At 38.0% G+C, this 20,670-nt stretch overlaps 1 protein-coding gene across 2 annotated transcripts in view; it reads left to right on the top strand.

The window, feature by feature from the left end:
- Window positions 1-20,670, top strand: part of UMAD1 (UBAP1-MVB12-associated (UMA) domain containing 1) — a 300,107-nt gene that overhangs the window by 227,551 nt on the left and 51,886 nt on the right. Inside the window, exon 4 of one of the 2 annotated variants that reach the window (XM_054496639.2) lies at window positions 7,840-9,782. The exons of the other annotated variant lie outside the window; for it this stretch is intronic. Coding sequence (XP_054352614.1) covers window positions 7,840-8,097 — 258 coding nt within the window. The 3' untranslated portion in view covers window positions 8,098-9,782. Of the gene's footprint in view, window positions 1-7,839; window positions 9,783-20,670 lie in introns of those variants that run through there. 2 annotated transcript variants of the gene reach the window in all.

Raw genomic sequence — 20,670 nt, 5'->3', positions numbered from 1 at the left:
TCTAGAAATATGCTTGATACAGCTACCTTCTTTGCATGTAAATTGAATGTGTTAGAAGAGTGTTTTATACCTGGTTTCATGTTATTTTAATAGGTTCTATTGCTGTTTTAGTTAAGGCTGGTTTCTAAATTTTAATGCATCAATATTTTGCTTTTATAGCATACTATTTTATCTCTATCTGAGGCATAGGTTGCAGAAAAAAGCAGGAGGTTTTAAAAGAAGCCAAATATAGATGACTTTCATATTAATAAAATATTCATAATTTAGTTGGATATAGCTAAGTAGATGAGGTCTCCAATTGTTAGTGCGTCTGCAAAGTTGGCGCCTCCTAATAGACTTCATGGTGGTTACTGGAATTTTGTGCCAGGAAAATTGTAGTTGTCTGTTCTTAAACCTGAATTTCCTTGCTTTCAAACACCCAAGAGCGAGGTTCACAAGGATGCCACTAACCTTCTGTTGCTCCGGGGAAGTGACTTCATTTTTCCAACCCTTTGCTGAAAAGTGTTATATGCCTTGTATTCTTGGAGTGTGTTTTTTCCTAAGCTCTGAGAAGATTTTTAAGATTGAACCTCATGAATTTTTACACCCCCCTGCAAGAAAGGGAGGAAGAGTGCCTGTAAACCTCTTTGAATTACTTGAAATAAAGATAATAGAATGTAAGGAATGAAAATAAATTTGGCCAGTCAATTTTTTAACAGGTTAACTGATGAACAAGAAATAGTTTTTATACAAACATATGAAAACAGCTTATAACAGCAAACTTTATTTGTTGTAATGATATAAATAAGACTGTTAATTTTCTTTGTAAGATTAAAAAAATCTGACATGGTATGCTCATATTTAAACTAAGTAAGGGCAACCACTAATTTGAAAAAGAAGTATTAAAGCTAGGTTTATGAAGAAACTATACTCAGAAACATTATGATAGCAGCATTTCTGTGAACAGGATTCATCACAAAAATAACAAATATGCTTTATGAACTTAGTATTTGAATTAATTTTCTAAAATTTGGCTATTAACCAAAAGGTTAATTGAGTCTTTTCTTCTTGCTCTATTGTGGTTAACATACTAATTCTTCCCATTAAAGACCCATTTTATTATGCAAATGAAAAAAATCACAAGACTTTGTGTCTAAGAGAAAGCTGCTTTTTTGCAGGGGAACTCATGCACCTGTTTAAACCCCCAGCCCCCACCGCTGCTTCCATTGGCTGCCAGACTTAGTGATCAGGTTTATAGGCTGTAGGGTCCTTGAATTTTGACTCACATTTTCTTTGTGACTTACTCTTGTTTTGGCTTATATTTCTCCCCTTCCAGCTCTCAGCATGCCAACAGCAGCTGCATCATGGCACTCACCCTGCTGCCAAGAGGGCAGGCAGCCTCCTTGGAGACTGTAATGTTGCACTATAGCCAACAGTTAAGAGATAGATGCTGGAGTAATACTTACAGCACAGCTGAAATTCACATCATCCTAGGAGGCATTTGGTGGAACACTTTGCCCATTGTATTGTTAAACTAATTTTTAAAAACTTAATTATGAAAAATTTTCAAGCTTATGCAAAGGTGGAAAGAATACTATAGTGCATTCCCACTTACCTTCGTGTCTGTTTCAATAATTATCAACTCACAGACAATTTTTCACTGTCCATGGTGTTTTTCCCATGGTCTCATCCAGACTGCTGGTAGATTCGTTTCCAGGGATAAATATATCTTAAATTAGAGTTGCTTTTCCATCCTTCTTCAGCCTGTCTGTATGATCTGTCACCTTAATGATTTTCTCAGTCCTTTCTTCTTTAAGGTACAAAATATTAGCATCTTTTTTCTTCCTAAATTAAGCCAAGATATGCTACTTTAGTAACTGTTATATTTTCTAATACTGTACCCTAAAATTTTTGAAGCACTGTTCATTCAGTCAATCATTCTATCCAAAGCATGTCTGAAATGTGCAAGGTCTTGGAATATAGAGCTTTAATGGTCATTGGGTTTGATTATCAATTTCACCACTGACAAGCTGTGTAATCTGGGACAACTTCCTTAACCTGTCTGTGCCTCAGTTTCCTCTTGTCTTTAATACGGGACTAATAGGAGCACACACCCTTACAAGGCTGTTGTAAGACTTAAATGAGCAAATACATTTAAACAGCTTAGATACAGCCTGACACAAAGTGTTCCGTATATGCTAGTTGCTGTCTTGTCACCATTGTCATCCTAGTTGTCTTCATCATCATCTTTTGTCCCTCTTCACTCATTTTACGTAATAGTGGGCTGAAGCTCAAATGGGTAAAGCAACCCCCTTCAGGTCAGATGGCAGTTTTATCAGGATAACTTGAACGAGAAACCATGTCCCAATTTTTTTACTGTACTAGATATAGTTTGATACATTCTTGTCCTCAAGGAATTACTTTCTCACAAATAACAAAGAATTGTCAAAAAAAAAGAGGATTAATAAAAATATGAACAAGGGAATAAATATTGCTGCTGGAGAGTTAAGCCTTAGGAGCTGTGTGTTTCGAGAGGAAGAGCGAGACCCTCAGCTGCTGGGGAGTCCTTGCCACACTTAGTCTCCCACCACATCAAGAATCTCCCCTCCTCAGTTCCATGCAGACCTCCGAAAGAGGAGGGGGCCTTCATGTCCCATCAGTAAAGTCTGCTCTACTCAGCCATAAAAAAAAAAAGAAGTTGTGTGTTTAGAAAGCAAAATGCTACAAGTAACGTACAGGCATACCTCGAAGATAATTTGGGTTCAGTTCTACACCACTGCAATAAAGTGAAAATTGATTAAAGCGAGCCGCATAAATTTTTTTGTTTCCCACTACATATAAAAGTTATGCTTACACTATATTGTCATCTATTAAGTGTGCAATAGCAGTATGTCTAAACAAATGTACATGTCTTAATTAAAAGTATACTGAGCTGTCTCAGGGAAGTCTGAGGAGAGGCAGATAGGGGAATGGCCAACTAGTTGGTGGAACAATCAGAACACACACAACATTTATCAGTTAAATTTATCGTCTTACGTGGGCATGGTTCGTGGCACTGCAAAACAAATACAATAATAACATCAAAGATCACTGATCATGCCTCACCAAAGCAGATAGAATAATGAAAAAAATCTGAAATATTGTGGGAATTATAATAATGTGACATAGACACACAAAGTGAACACATGCTGCTGGATAAATGACTCCAGTAGACTTAACTTGATGCAGGGTTGCCACAAACCTTCAATTTGTAAAAAATGGAGTATCTATGAAGTACCATAAAGCAAAGTGCAATAAAAGAATGTATGCCTATACCTCCACTTTAGTGGAGAAGGTGGGATGTCAGGAATGCTTTTGTTTAAAAAAGGAGATGATTTCGCTAATGAAACTCTAGAACATTCTATACACAACCAAAAAAGAAAAGAAAGCTTGAGTGGGATGAGACTACCAGATCTAGGGAACATTTACCCTTGAGATTAAGAGAGAAAGCAAGAAATAAAAGGAGAGGGAAAGGTATTATTTGAACTACCGGTGAGTGTCAAAACAAAAGAGATGAATGGATTCTAAACTTCTTCTAAACCCAAATGGGATTTGGCATTTCTAAAATGTTATTTATTCACTTATTAACATGTGCCGAGCACTGTTCTGCTTACTTATAAATATAACTTTGTTTAATCCTTGCATTTAACAATCCTGTGAAATAGTTAACTGTTATCAATCTCATAATACAGCTAAGGAAACTGAGGCACGGAGAAGTTAAATAATTTGCCCAAAGCCATTTGCTTATTAATAAACAAGAGACCTGGGATTTATACCAAGCAGCATGGTTCTGGAATCTGTGCTCCTAACCACTTTGTTCTCCTGCTCACAGGTGATCAAAGCCCCGGTGCATATGGAATCTTGAGGTTTTATGGTGCACCCAAATGTTGCTTCCCTTTCAGTTTTTCTATATAAACCAGTGTATAGGGAAGCCCTTTAAAGAGAATAGAATGGTGGTGTCATTACTCATACCTGCACTCTTGGCTGACCCGAGGCTAATTAGCATTGTGAGTCCCAATTAGATTTCAGGAGACAGGATCTGCCCACTGCAGACATACATCTTTATAACAAGCTTTATCATAACAGAGTATGATTACATTTGTTAGTTGCAGTCCTAAAACAGTACTCTGGTGTTATTTTCACATGAACTTATAAGACCACTCTTATAGGCATGTGCTTTTTAACTTTACTAATTCGAGGTCATTCACTAAAAAATATTTCTTGATGGCCCCTGTTTTAGGTGTTGGAGATGCTTTGTGACGAGTTCCTTCTCTATAAATTCTCTATGGATTTTTTCCTTTCTTATGAGCTGCTTCTTATTAGCTTATAAATTGTCATTATTTCTCCCAACTTGAAAAACAAAAATCAAAAGAAACTTTTCTTGACTACCCATCCCTTTTTAACTACTGGCCCACAGATGTTTCCCCATTTACATCATAACACCTAGAAAATATTGTCTATTCTAATTTTCTCTCCACTTTCTCCACCGGATCTCGTCCAGCTCCAGATTCAAATTATATCCCCCTGCCTACTAACAGCTCCACCTGATGTCTGCTAGGCACTGAAACTTCCAAAACCGAACTCTTGATCTTCCCACCCATTCCTGCTCCCTGGTACTCTTTCGCATCCCTATAAATGGTGATTCCATATGTCTCATTGCTCAGGCCAAGAACTTTGGCTTTATCCTTAACTGTGCTTTTGTTCTCATACCCCCACCGTCCATTCCATCAGCAAATTGTGTTCGTTTTACCCTTAAAGTCTATCCAAAATCCAACCATTTTATCTTACCTTTGCTATCCCTGCTCTAATCGACTTCGTAAGTAATCTCTCATTCCCAGCCATCTTCCCACTTCTTTCCCTGGCCACCCCACCTCTACTATCTGCTGTCAACCCAGCAACCAGGGTGATTCTTTTAAAACATCAGTCAGAATATATCACCTCTCCAACAATATGTTCTTCAAGATTTTTTTCATCTAACATGAAACAATTTGGATGAATCTCATCCACATAATGTTGAGTAAAAGAAGCCAGAAGCAAGAGTTTGTACTGTATGATTGCATTCATTTAAAATACAAAACCAGGCCGGGCACAGTGGCTCACGCCTGTAATCCCAGCACTTTGGGAGGCGGAGGGTGGATCACCTGAGGTCAAGAGTTCGAGACCAGCCTGGCCAACATGGTGAAACCCTGTTTCTACTAAAAATACAAAAAGTAGCTGGATGTTCCAGCCTGGGTGACAAGAGCAAAACTCTGTCTCAAAATAATAAATAAATAAATTAATTAATTAAAATACAAAACCAGGTAAAACCAATTCTGTGTTGTTAGAAATAAGGATCGTGATTGACGGGACGGGGGTTGATTGTGACTGCAAGAGAACACCAGTAGGGCTTCTGGGGCTGGTCTTTTCTATTTCCTGATCTGGGTGCTGGTTGCTCATGTAATGTGTTCAGTTTGTAAAAATTTAGCAAGTTATACACTTATGAGGTATTTTGTATTTTTAGTAGAGACAGGGTTTCTCCATGTTGGTCAGGCTGGTCTCGAACTCCCAACCTCAGGTGATCTGCCCACCTTAACCTCCCAAAGTGCTGGGATTACAGGTGTGAGCCACTATGCCCGGCCCAGAAAATTATTCTTCTCCTTTAGACTTAGAGTCTAAGAATTTGTCAGCATTTATAACCATTAGCATTTATCACCAAAGACACAACGTACCAGAATCTCTGGGACACAGCTAAAGCAGTGTTTACAGAGACATTATAGCACTAAATGCCCACAGGACAAAGCAGGAAAGATCTAAAATCGACACTCTAACATAACAATTAAAAGAACTAGAGAAGCAAGAGCAAACAAATTCATAAGCTAGCAGAAGGCAAGCAATAACTAAGATCAGAGCAGAAGCGAAGGAGATAGAGACAGGAAAAACCCTTCAAAAAATCAATGAATCCAGGAGCTGGTTTTTTGAAAGATTAACAAAATGGATAGAACATTAGCCAGACTAGTAAAGAAGAAAAGAGAAGAATCAAATAAACACAATAAAAAATGATAAAGAGGATATCACCACTGATCCCACAGAGATACAAACTACCATCAGAGAATACTATAAACACCTCTATGCAAATAAACTAGAAAATCTAGAAGAAATGGATAAATTCCTGGACACATACACCCTCCCAAGACTAAAGCAGGAAGAAGTCGAATCTCTGAATAGAACAATAACAAGTTGTGAAATTGAGGCAGTAATTAATAGCCTACCAACCAAAAACAGCCCAATAAGTCTTTATTGAGCAGTAGCCACTGATCTAGGCATGTGAGATACAGCAGTGAACATGCGCTACAAAAGCTTCTTGGCTGGGTGCAGTGGCTCATGCCTGTAATCCCAGCATTTTGGGAGGCAGGCAGATCGCTTGAGTCCAGGAGTTCAAGACCAGCTTGGGCAACATAGTGAAATCCTGTCTGTACAAAAAAATGCAAAAATTAGCCAAGCATGGTGGCATGCTCCTATAGTCCTAGCTACTTTGGAGGCTGAGACAGGGAGGGTGCAGTGAGCCAGGATCACGCACTGCACCCCAGCCTGGGTGACAGAGCGAGACTCCGTCTCAAAAAAATAAAAAACAAACAAAAACCACATAAAAGTAAGTTTTATATAAGTGAGAAAAGGCCTCATTGAGATGGCGTCTGGGCTAGCACTTGGAAGGAGGTAAGGGAAGTAGCCCTGTGTATGTCCTGGAGAAGAGTGTCCTGGTCAGAGGGAATGGAAAGCAAAGGCCCTGAGGCAGAAGCAGGCTCGGTGTGCACGAGCAAGCACTTGCAAGGAGCACTAGCAAGGAGACAGTGGGATTGAAGAGGAATAGGCCAGGGCACACGAGCTGGAGATGAGGTCAGAAGCACACCTGGAGCCAGATTGTGAAGGAGCTAGTAGGCCTATGTAAAGACTTGAGAGTTTTATTCTGCCTGAGATTGACGGTTGAGGGGGGAGTCATTTCTTTGCCCAGGCTGGTTTGAGTTAGGTTCCAGGTGCTCGTAGTGGCAGACCATTCATCTTCATTGCTGTAAATAAATTTCAATTTATTATCCATTCTTCTATTGATTGATATTTAGGTGATTTGCAAGAGATATTAATTGTAAAGAAACTGAACAAGATATATCCTTTTTAAAAAAATTGCGTAACTTTTGTGACATAACAGGTTAGTTCCAATGACAATCAATCAATCAATACTCATAGTATACATTAGAGATAAATTATGAGTACATATATATTAGTGTCAAATAGTAAAGTGTGCAAGTCTGAAAATACGAAGATATGCCAGATAGATTGCTTGCCTTCAAGGACCCTATAGTCTAGTTGGAGATAAGATATATTTGCATATGGAACAGCAATTAGCAAGGACACATACAGGCAACACCAAATAACATCTTAGGCAATTTGCTCCATAAGCATTCTGAAATGGGCAAGATCACTTTGAACTCCAGTGATACAAGATTTTATAGGGCAGCTGAGAATTTAGCAGAGCCTGAAAACGTACATAGGATTTGGAAAAGCGGAGACAGACTTTGCAGACATTATCTGAGCAAGGGAAATAACAAGAAGGCCAGTTTGTGTTTAAGGGGTCTGTGGGTGGTCAGTCTGAGTTAAAGTTTAGGATTCATTTTAAAGCCTAATGGAGATTTGGATGACTGTAATTCTAAAGTAAAGAGCTGCATTCAAATCTGGGAATATTTATATAGTCTACATTTCTCAATCATTTTGATGTATTAATGCCACATTTACTGTTATTAAACCTCAAAGTTCACAAGGCCTAAATGTTTTAAATATATGTATTTTTAGACCAACAAAGAAAATTCATCCAGTGTGACTGTATCAGACCCTGAGATGGAAAATAAGGCAGGCCAGACTCTGGAGAACAGCTCATTAATGGCCGAGCTCCTGAGCGATGTGCCCTTCACCCTGGCCCCGCATGTGCTGGCAGTACAGGGCACCATCACTGACCTTCCCGACCACTTACTCTCCTATGATGTCAGCGAAAACTTATCACGGTTTTGGTATGATTTCACTCTTGAAAATTCAGTGCTCTGTGATTCATAATCTTTATGTCTGTTTGCATCTTAACAGCTTTAAAATATGTTCGCCTATTTTATTTAACCTGTTTGATGTTCTTTGCCATTTCACTGTTTAAGATCCTCAGCAAGGATCATAAAGCAAAGAAAATAGCATTATGTTCATTACTCTCTTTTTAAGAAAAAGGTACATTTGTATACAAATTGAACTTAAGTTCTACTTCCTTTCTCCCATATAATAAATATAAAAATTAGCCTATGAAGGTTTTATGAAGGGAGTCGATTCCTTCAGATGGTCTCTCAAAATATAACACCTCAAATTTATCTTAGAAGAACTGTGAAAAAGAATTGTGGCATTTTTCAGTTACTACAGCTCCGAAGTCTGAGCAAGAAGTGGGCGTGAAGTCTCCTCTCTGGTTTGTAGGAAGTTGAATTAGTGTTATTCCTGAATTTTTTTCTTCCACAGTGTTTATGAATGAATTCAGAAAAAAAGTTGCCAGTTAGCTTAATTTCTTCAGATGCATTGATGTGGAAATTTAAAACTTGTCCTAAACAGCAGTGCTAGTTTGCTGATACAAGAATGCTAGACCTGCTCTGCGTGTTCTTTCTGGAGTGGCCCATTTCGGTTTTCTGAAACCCATGGCAGCCCTTTCCATCGTGAATAATTTTTGTGTTCCCACCTTTGTTCTGTGGATTTTTGCTACTTCAGTGTGCTCTCTGACCATCTTTCCAAAGAACTTTCCCTGCTTCTGCGTCGGTTGCCATTTGCTCTCCTTACCACATATGTTCCCAGTTTATGAAGAGATCCACATTTCCTTTCAACCTCTCTGCCTCCTGAAGAAAAACATCTCATGATGATACATATTATTGCTGATAACACCCTTATTTAGAAATTTGTTGGCCACAATACAGATGGAAATGTTTTACTGCTGGAAAAACTAAAATCAACTCATTTCCAGTTAGAGTATAGGCAGAACACCTAGATATGACTTTTAGTTCTTGAATATCCATTATTTACTTTAATGAAAACAGAACTGCCATTGGTCAATAAACTGTAAAGGGAAGAGGTAAATTGTGATAGAGAATTTTCTATGTCATGGGAAATTGAAATCACATTTATTTTGATTACCAGTAATATGATTTATTAACTCTGTGCCAAGTTTTAAGTATATTTTTTCACAAAGATAGAGTGCCATAGTGAAACTAAACACTGTGCATAAAGGTACATGAATTATTCCAGTTTTAAAGTATTATGCATGTTTGTTTAATAAATGTGGCATGGTTTTAATACAAATGCTATGTTATTTAAAAGTTAGAGGAACATTTCTATTGACAAAAATATGCTTCATTTACATATAATGTTACTATATGATGTTAATGATTAAATTAGATCTTTACATAGTTCTTACAAAGCATCAGTCTAGGAAATATGACTTATTACTGATGCAAATGTGAACATTTCTAGTAGTTTTGTAAAAGAAGATTCTTTTCAAATATCTATGTTAATGTACCCTTAAAACTAAATGCAAGCACATAGTCAGTTTGTCTAATTTATGTGTGAAATTTTGTCGAAAATACCTAAACATTTCATCTATATTTGTGCCTACCATGTTATAAATGTTTATAAGTACCTTCATGTGTCTATAAAAAATGTTATATTTAAATAAATGTGAATTAAAATAAAATTTTTGATTATTTTCAGATCCAGAAAAATGGGTTTCTTTGCATTATTTATATCTGAATGCAAGTTGTTAATTCTTTAGGAGCCAAAAAGTTTAAGTATATAGTTTGTATAGTGCTGGGAAAAATATACAATTTCCTCTTACATGTAAGTTTTTTTTTTTTTTTTTATTATACTTTAGGTTTTAGGGTACATGTGAGCAATGTGCAGGTTAGTTACATATGTATACATATGCCATGCTGGTGCGCTGCACCCACTAACTCGTCATCTAGCATTAGGTATATCTCCCACTGCTATCCCTCCCCACTCCCCCCACCCCACAACAGTCCCCAGAGTGTGATGTTCCCCTTCCTGTGTCCATGTGTTCTCATTGTTCAGTTCCCACCTATGAGTGAGAATATGCGGTGTTTGGTTTTTTGTTCTTGCGATAGTTTACTGAGAATGATGATTTCCAGTTTCATCCATGTCCCTACAAAGGACATGAACTCATCATTTTTTATGGCTGCATAGTATTCCATGGTGTTATGTGCCACATTTTCTTAATCCAGTCTATCATTGTTGGACATTTGGGTTGGTTCCAAGTCTTTGCTATTGTGAATAATGCCACAATAAACATACGTGTGCATGTGTCTTTATAGCAGCATGATTTATAGTCCTTTGGGTATATACCCAGTAATGGGATGTCTAGATTCCTCAGGGATCTAGAACTAGAAATTCCATTTGACATGTAAGTTTTAAGGAATAACATTAAAAATGGTAAGATCACTAGTCCTGGCTTAATAGGACTGGAGGGATTTGAGAGCGATGACATGAGCATTTCTAGATTGATCCCATCATCACAACATTTAGTAAGGGCCAATGTTAATGATCTTCCTCTTTAAACAAAAATATTGTGAAAATTACCATTTAATTTTTTATTCTGTATATAAATTAATATTTCTATGAAACATTAGAAATCAGTAAGTCAACTTCATTTTACCCAAGATAAAATTGAAGCCTAGAAAGACTAAATGACTTAAATCACTTAGTGATAAATAAATGCCTGCTTTAATAGTGTTAGTAATTATAATATATGATAACAAAGCTGTGTGATATGGTGGGAAAGAGTTCAGGCAATTGAGGCAGCCAGACAGAGTTTGTAATGGCTCCCTCCCTTATAAGCTGTGGGGCTTTCAATCAGTCCCCTAACTTCTGGTGCCCTCAGTTCTCTCAGTTGTTAAACACTAATTGTTCATAACTTGCAGCGTTATGTTAAGTTATAGGTGGTGTATGTCAAATGCCTGGCAGCCTAAAGCCTAGCGCATCATCAGTATTCTGGGAAAGGGATTGTTATAATTCTCGTTATTGACCATACACACAAAATACTATAATGAAATGCAAAATATATATTAATTGAACTTCTTGAAGAGTAACCTAAAAAAAAGCTACCTACATTAACTGTAGATCCCCCTCCTTCCCAGTATTTTTTTCCATATTAAATACCTTACTATGAGAAATATTCCTAAAATATGTTAGTTGACTGTTCTGCCTTAGCTAAGAATTCCATAGTGAACATTTTTTTCTTTTTCTCATTATTATAGTCTTTTTCCTAATATATGTTATTATTGCAAAGTACTATGGATATAGAATGTGCAGGTGATTTTACTGAATCTTATTTACTTATTTATTTGTGATGGAGTTTTGCTTTTGTCACCCAGGCTGGAATGCAATGGCATGATCTCGGCTCACTGCAACCTCCTCCTCCTGGGTTCAAGCGATTCTCCTGCCTCAGCCTCCCAAGTAGCTGCGATTACAGGTGCCTGCCACCATGCCTGACTAATTTTTTTTTTTTTTTTTTTTTTTTTAGTAGATACGGGGCTTCACCATGTTGACCAGGCTGGTCTCGAACTCCTGAGATGACCCACCCGCCTAGGCCTCCCAAAGTGCTGGGATTACAGGCATGAGCCACTGTGCCCAGCCTTGAATCTTATTTTTAGCTCTAAAATACATTCAAGAACTTGCATGTATTTTTTTCCCAAGCTTTCTTTAAAGACATTTGCATTCTTTCCTAAAAACAGAATGAGAGAGGCGATTCTGACCAATTTATTATCCTGGCTAATTAAATTTTGATCAACTGAACTTTTAAAATTGTACCATTAAAATGTTAACAAAGGCACAATTTTTATTAACAATTGCAGATCAAATCCATAATAGTTTTTTAAGGTAAACATTCATTGACGTCAACACTTGTTTTTTTCTTCTCTTAAAGAAAAATGGTAAATTCAAAACAGTATGAAAAAATTCTTCTAAAATTCCCAGAGATTTCATTTCTCATAATTCTAAATGACAGGTAAGGAGAAGCAAGGAAAGAATCTCACTCATGTTCTGAAACCGTAGTACATCAGACTACCTCTGTGCCTCCCATGGTAACAATTGATCAATAAATGAACACTGCCCTCAGTAATCTAGCAAAGAATATGTTTCTTTCAGAGATTAATGCATTGTCTTATTAATTATGTCAATAACTCACACAAAATATAAGTTTATTGGAAATGCAGTTGAAGGATGTTTTGTCTTTTAAAGTTTTTGGGAAATACAGGTTTATGGACATTATCTTTTGAGCATTTGTCCCATATTACTGAGGGCATGACCTAGGTATTATTGGGAAATCTAAAACTTTCAGAATAAGTCCAATTCCATTCATACTACATTGGCTTGAAGGATTAAGTATTCTTATGTTTCAGGAAAAGGACTCTTCATGCCATATGGTTTGGCAGATAGGTGTGTGTGGGAAAGAGAGAAAGAGGTATTGATTGACGCAGGGAACTCTGTTTCAGTCGATATGACAATATGTCAGTCTTTTAAAAATTTAAATAAACTTTTTATTTTGGAATAGTTTTAGATTCACAGAAAAATTACGAAGGTACTACAGAGAGTTCCCATATACCCCTCACTTAGTTTCCCCTGTTGTTGACATCTCACATAACTACAGTACATTTGTCACAACCAAGGAATCAACACTGGTACATTGCAATTAACTACACTGCACACCCTGTTCAGATTTCATAGTTTTCCTCTAATGTCCTTTTTCTCCTCCAGCAGTCTATCTGGGATAGCACATTACATTTATTTAGTCGTCATATCTCCTTAGGCACCTCTTGGCTTCAACAGTTTCTCAGACTTTTTATTTTTGATGACCTTGACAGTTTTGAGGAATACTGGTTAAGTATTTTGTAGAATATTTCTCAAGTGGGGTTTATCTGATGTTTTCACATGGTTAGACTAGGGATATGGGTTTTTGGAGAAATATTAAAAAGGTGATACGCCCTTCAGTGAGAGTATATCATATTGAGAGTAGTATAAGCTATAAACATGACTTATTACTGATGATGCTGACTTTGAATACCTGGCTAAAGTAGTGCTTCTCAGGTTTCTCCACTGCAAAAGTTATTCCCCCCAACCTTTCTATACTCTTTGGAATTAAATCACAAAGCACGGCCCACACTCAAGGAGTGGGTAATTAAACTCCACCTCCTTGAAAGGTAACTATCACATAAATTATTTGGAATTCTTCTGCATGAGAGATTTGTCTCTTTTCCCCAATTTATTTATCAATTATTTATATTAGTATGAACTCAGGAATCTTCAGTCTTTTTCCAAGTCTTAATCAGTGCTATCCAAGAGACGTATTTACATTTTTATGAAAGTCGATAAAATTTGGAACATTTTACATGGTGCAGATGAATACCATTTTATGTTGGATACGATAGTATATTCTATGGTTTCCTCAGAATTTATCTTCCTGTTAATGTCAGGCATGTATCTCTTTAGCTTGCCACGAATAACTATATATACCACAGACCTTCCTTGTAGGGCAAACAGTGTTGCGTTGTAAGTGGAGCCCTTGTAGATACCTGGCCTTTTCCTACCTTATTCCAAAGATGGTTGCATCTTATAAATAATGTCATTCTTCAGCAAGTGGCTTGGAAATGAGATTGTAATGTCATTATTTCCTCTATAAAGAATCGGGACAACTCAGGATACAAAGAGCTCTTCTCTGTAAAAGGTGAGACTTTTTTTTAGTAATAGCAAAAATAAAATTGTACCTCCTTCATTTTCTAAAGAAAGATGGATTTCATTTTCAACATTAAGAGGTAGTTTTAAGAAGCAGTAGAAGTCAGCCTGGGCAACATGGTGAAACCCCATCTCTACAAAAATTTAGCTGGGCTTGGTAGCTGCAATCCCGGCTACTCTGGAGGCTGAGGTTGGAGATCATCTGAGCCTGGCGAGGTCGAGGCTGCAGTGATACAGTGAGGCGTGATTGTGCCACTCCAGCCTGGTCGACAGAGTGAGACCCTGCAAAAAAAAAAAAAAAAAGAGGAAGAAAGGGAGAAGGAGAAGGAAGCAATAAAAGGAAGAAGAAGAAGAAGGAGGAGGAGGTGGAGGAAGGAGGAAGAAGAAAGAAGAAGGAGAAGAAGAAGAGAAAGAAGGAAGAAGGAGAAGGAGGAGAAGGAGAGGGAGAGGAAGAGGAAGAAGAAGAAGAAGAGGAAGAAGGAAGAAGGAGGAGAAGGAGAAGAAGAGGATGAAGAAGAAGGAGAAGAAGAAGAGGAAGAAGGAGGAGGAGAGGAAGAGGAAGAAGAAGAAGAGGAAGAAGGAAGAAGGAAGAAGAAGGAGGAGAAGGAGAAGAAGAAGAGGAAGAGGAAGAAGGAGGAGGAGGAGGAGGAGGAGAAGAAGCAATAAAAGGAAACCAATCTTCTTTTGGAGGGGAAAAGTGCCGAAGAATCTCATAATTTTACTTCTCATTAGCAAAAGCTCACTGCATGCTAAAACGTAAATTGGAAGAGTGGATCTCATTCAGTTTTATTTGGGAAAGACACAATCAAAGCAAAAAACAACTTATTTAGTCTTTGCAAGAAACTTGAATATAATTCCTTGTCAAGAATTTACCCAATCCCAATTTTCACCCTTACAATAAATAAATAAATAAATAAATGTCTTACAATCAAAGGTAAAGCAAAGGATAATTGCATTCAGAACAAACCATCAGTTGCCTGACTCTGAACCAGCCCCAAAAGAGAGCTTGCAAGTCACTACCCAGGCCAGAAAGGGAGTCAGACAACAGAGCATTTCAGAGGTCAGTTAAGGAGACAGGTTCCAACTTAGGACTGCTGCCAGGGATGTACAATCCAGTGTCTGACATCTGGGTTCTGCAGCTGCCAAATCTGCCCCTTGTGTGGCCACAGGTGTTGGCTATAACTCTGAGGCACATGGGAGAAGGAACAGGGTAATGTCAATGTCATTGTGCATATGTGTGTTTATGTGTATGATTTTTCTTTTAATTTTTTCAAAAGGTACATAATTTATTTTGTTTTAAAATGAGTGTATTTCCACGTAATGGCTGGGAACTTTTGGGAGGCTAGCAAAGAAGAAGCTTTTGTTCAAGAACAAGGGCAAAACAAAGCTGAATTTTTACACCTACAGGGTACATTGTACGCTAACGTGTTCTGTGTTATATTGTTAACTTAGTCATTTGAATAGGCCTTCTCAGGACAAAAATAAATAAATAAATGGATGCCGAAATGCACACAGGCAGTTGGTATAAGATGAAACCTAAATACTCATTCTCTTCCTGTAGTCTTCTCCCCTCATCCTTCTTTTGGATCTTCAGGAGAATTTGTTTATCCACACATATTTTTGAGCCTGGAACAGACTAGACTGTATGAAGTCTTTCTTCTATCTCACACTATACCAGTTGCAGCCATCAATTAACACAGCTTAAAACAGGAACACTAAACTTTCCTCTTCTTTTTGCAGGAAACTTAGCTACTGTCTGTAAAGCAAATCTGGAAGTTTCTACCTCAAGTAGCTGTTTGAGTTTCCTAACCCTAAAGATATAGGCAACCCTAAAGATGTAGAAGAAATGAAGTTGATTTAGAGAATGGAATGATGCCGGTAAGAAACTTAAAGAACAGATGGTCAGTAGATTAGAAAAAAAATACAGGTCTGTATCTCCGCAAATTAGTTGGGTATTTCTTCCATGTTTTGCCTATTCCATATCCTGAAATTAGAAATTGAACTTCAAGGAAATGGAAGGAATCTACGTATTTTATCTTCATATTGAATCCCTTCTAAAGAGAAATGTTTCAGTCTTTGGGCCAATGTCTGTCCTGCTTTTAAAACTAATGTGACCTGCAGTGTTTTTTCACTGTATCCTCTATATATTCCACAAGACAAGAAGATTTCTGACAGGTTATACTTCGTATTTTCTATTACAAAGATCATAGGTAAATTGAATGCACTTTTTCAAAGATTAACCCCCATCCCCTATTTCACTTAAGAATGAGTGCTCTGACTGGGCTTGTGCTTAGCACATGATAAATCCTCAGTCAGGATTTGTTGAATGAGTGAACCAATGAAATAAATCATTAAGTTATTTATACATGAGATTTCCCAAAAACAAAGGAATAGAATTTAAAAACTTTTGTCATTTCTCCAGCCTTGGGAAGAACTGTGTTTATGCAGTTGAAAATAATGCTTAGCTTACCAGGCCTCTACAAATTGTGCCTTTTATCTGTTTTGGGTATTTTCCATGTTTCTCAGGTTGTGTTTTCCTCTGCCCATAATGACTACGTTTGTCTTCATGATGAGTAAGAGCTGATTCTAGACAATACGGTGTATGTTGGTCCGAGGTTTTATCTAGCTGCCAAGTTTCCCTTGTGTGTTCTTAGTTATGGTAGTGTGTATTCCTGTCCCAGAATTTATTAGTCCTATCTGACCTGTCCTTGAAAAATGTTTTCCTTTTTCATTTGCTTGCCTCCAAGCACATTTGGGTATTTTTAATGACCTTGTTTTTTTTTAAAAAAGGTTTTTCCAGGAGCAGTAGTGCACCTTTGTTTCAGTACTCTCCTACATCTCTGTCCTACATTTCCTACTCAACCAGTTCTATCCCTTCGTCATATAAACATGTTTAGCGCTTTCCTGTCCAACTCCAACTATCAACTCTTTTTTCTTTCTCTTTAGAGTCAAGCTTCTTGAGAGAGTGGTCTATATTTGTGCCTCCAGCTTCTTACTTTGTATTCATTGTCAACTTCTGCAATCTGATTTTGCGTCCCTCATTAGAACCTCCCCTGAACTGGTTTATACTCGGCCCGCCTCTAAAGCCTGCCAAATGCCTTTATCTCTTTTTTTTTTTTTTTTGAGATGAAGTTTCACTCTGTCACCCAGGCTGGAGGGCAATGACACAATCGCATGATCTCAGCTCACTGCAATCTCCACCTCCCAGGTTCAAGCGATTCTTCTGCCTCAGCCTCCCAAGTACTTAGGATTACAGGCGTGCGCCACCACGCCTGGCTATTTTTTTTTTTTTTTTTTGTATTTAGTAGAGACGGGTTTTTACCATGTTGGTCAGGCTGGTCTCGAGCTCCTGACCTCCGGTGATCCACCCGCCTTGGCCTCCCAAAGTGCTGGATTACGGGCATTAGCCACCATGCCCAGGCTATCTCTCTTTGAGGCAATTAATCACTATTGATTAATCCTACTCTCTTGAAATTGTCTTCCACCCTTGATGTCTATGACACCTTTTCTGGTTTTCCTTCCATCTCTGTAACCAGTCCATTTTAGACCTTTGGGGACCTGTTTTCACGTCTACTTGTAAAATTTTGGTGTTCTTCAGAATTCTGCCTCTGCCTCTCTTCTCTACCTTTTCTTTTCCCTACACAATCATATCCATGCCTTATCTGCATAATCAGTCTTCAGCCCAGAACTCTCTCAAGTTCCATATCCGTATACATAATTTGCTATCAAGTATCTCCCTTGACCCTTGCTCTCATCTTCTATAACAGATCACAGTAGCTGCTATTTTTATTTGCTCTACACTCTTTTTCATCTCTCTCCCCTCTGCCCACTTTCCTTTGAGGAATTCTGCACCACTTTATGTAGTCCTGTTGGGAGCTGTGATACTTATGGCCATTTCTATACCACAAGGTGATAAACACGTAACCTAGCCTAGTCCCATTATCATCCATCAACCAGTACATAGATTTTAGGAGAAAGAAGCACCTATTTTGCTGGGTTACTGCTGACAGGCATCCTTCCCTCCATGTTTCGAAGTCTTGACCATATTATTTGAGGCCCTGGATTACCCAAGCAAGAAATCTAAGAATCTATCCATTCTTCTTTCTTACCTCCATACTCAATTGATGATAAACTTTTGTTAATTATACATCTAAAATATTTGTCTATCAAATGTGTACTCCAGACCTACTACTACTCCTACTTCAGTCCCGGTCTTTATCATTTCACCCAACTGATCTCCCTACATCCAGTTAAGCCTCCCTCCCATCCATCCTCTACACTAAAGCCAGATGAAATATATTAAGAAATACAGATAAATTCCTCAGGGGCTCTGTGGTGTCTCTGGAAAACTGAGGCATTTTAAGGCAAACAAGGGCCCCCCACCTGCCTCTCCAGCCTCTGCAAATGATATTGCAACTCATATATTCTGTGTTCTTGCCCTATTGAGCAATGCCCTGCACCATTTAGCATGCCGTAATTTCTTTGATTATCCTTATATTCTATTTCCTTTCCCTAGAATGCCCTGACCTTCCCTTCTTCACCCAGCTAAATCCTATTACAAGACTTTTTTTTTGTGTATCATCTCCTCTAGGAGTCTTCCTTTATTTTTGCTGAGCTGCACTGATGTCTTTCCATGTTTTTGTGCTAACCTGTGCTCACCTCTTTCAAGGTTCTTGATCCATAGTATTGTAATTGTTTGTTCCCTGTCTGCTTCATAACTCTGAATTGATACCAACATAGACTTCTGTGCTTAACATGATGCCTGACATACAGCATGTGCTCAGTAAAATTTGTCCAGTAGGTGAATGATTGAGTCACTATTGATTCAAGGAAATATATGAGTTTATATGCCATCTATATTAGACTATTAGATGTTGCCCTTGTGTCTGTGTTGGAAGCCTTTAAGGAAACCTTTCAGATATCCATATTAGAATATGCTACATTTCCTAATGCTCCCAAACATATCTTGTATTCTAAATAAATTAGCTTTTTAAATTTCTACCCCTTTTGTTTGGTGACCTGTATCAGCATTAATACAATAAAGACATTTTATGTTTATTATAATCTTTCAGACAGTGTTAAGTCTTCAGATTAAATTTTTGGGATATAAGTTACTATGAATCTATGTATTATTATTATTATTTTAGAGACAGGGTCTTGCTCTGTTGCTCCCAGGCTGGAGTGCAGTGGTGCGATAATAGCTCACTGCAGACTCCAAATTCCTGGGCTCAAGTGATCCTCCTACCTCAGCTTCCCCAGTGGTTGAGACTATAGGCACCTGCCACCATGCCTGGCTAATATTTTAATTTTTGTAGAGATGGGATCTCACTTTATTGCCCAGGCTGGTCATGAACTCCTGGCTTTAAGCAATCCTCCTGCTTTAGCCTCCCAAAGTACTAGGATTATTGGCATTGAGCCACCATGGCTGGCTGGATCTATGTATTATAACTTCAGTTTTATTTTTTGGTTTACTTTGTTTTTTATTTTATTTTATTTTTTTGAAACGGAGTCTCACTTACTCTGTAGCCCAGGCTACAGTTCAGTGGTGCAATCTCAGCTTACTGCAACCTCTGCTTCCCAGGTTCAAGTGATTCTCCAACCTCAGCCTCCCAAAGTGCTGGGATTACAGGTGTGAGCCACCGTGCCCAGCTAATTTTTTGTGTGTGTTTTTAGGATAGATGGGCTTTCCCCCAGTTGGCCAAGGTGGTCTCAAACTCCTGACAAGTGATCCACCCACCTCGGCCTCCCAAAGTGCTGGGATTACAGGCATGAGTCACCGTGCCTGGCCTATTTTTTGGCTTATTTTAATATCTACCTGGGAAGACCTTTCTTCCTCCTTCTATTAAATTAACATTATTTAATGCCGATTAAGTTACATGGCTCTTTTCAAAGCATGGACTTGAATAGATTTAAATATATACCATAAAATGGAATACCTGATTTTTTAATGGGCTGTAGCATTTTGTTTTTATGTAATCTAACCTTACTGATGGATTTGGAAATGTTAACCCTTTTGGTGATGGCCCATATTGAAAGATAAGCTCATTCTGCTTTTGAGGAGAAATAACAATTATTTCAGGAAGGAAAACCATAATTTTGATTTTTCATGCAATCAAAACAGGTTCTAAAATATTCTTTAACTGGTCCATTTATTTGATAGCCAGTTTACTGACTGAATTTAACTTTTTAATTTCTGTAATGGATTATAATGATTTTGTGCACTATTAGTTAACTGAATTTCTAACTAGTGTGGTTACCACATTAATTATTGCAACCTCTTCATAGGTCCTCTTCTCTCCCAAGATGCAAGTGCAGGTATACAATACATCATTTTCAATAAATGGGAAATAGTAGCCAATCTCTTAAAACTTTGATTTAGCCTATAAGAAGAAGAAGAAGAAAAAAAAAACCCTGTTGTTGGTTAACAAAATTCTCATTTCTGTTACCTAAATAACAAGTTGCAAATGCTTTGTAACATCAAGAAGTCATACAATTTTTCATTAGAAAGAATTTCAGCAAAAATAGTCTCCAGAACTTAAAAGCAAATTCTTTTTTTTTTCTTGAGATGGAGTCTTGCACTGTCACCCAGGCTAGAGCGCAGTGGCCCAATCTCGGCTCACTGCAGGCTCTGCCTCCCGGGTTCACACCATTCTCCGGCCTCAGCCTCCCAAGTAGCTGGGACTACAGGCGCCCGCCACCATGGCCAGCTAATTTTTTTTGTATTTTTAATAGAGACGGGGGTTTCACCGTGTTAGCCAGGATGGTCTCCATCTCCTGACCTCATGACCCGCCCGCCTCGGCCTCCCAAAGTGCTGGGATTACAGGCGTGAGCCACCGCGCCCGGCCTTTTGATTAAAATGCTAGATT

Source organism: Pongo pygmaeus, chromosome 6 (assembly GCF_028885625.2).
Source record: "Pongo pygmaeus isolate AG05252 chromosome 6, NHGRI_mPonPyg2-v2.0_pri, whole genome shotgun sequence".
NCBI lineage: Eukaryota > Metazoa > Chordata > Mammalia > Primates > Hominidae > Pongo > Pongo pygmaeus.
The sequence above is the reverse complement of the archived record's forward strand: the minus strand, read 5'-3'. Positions and strand labels throughout refer to the sequence as shown.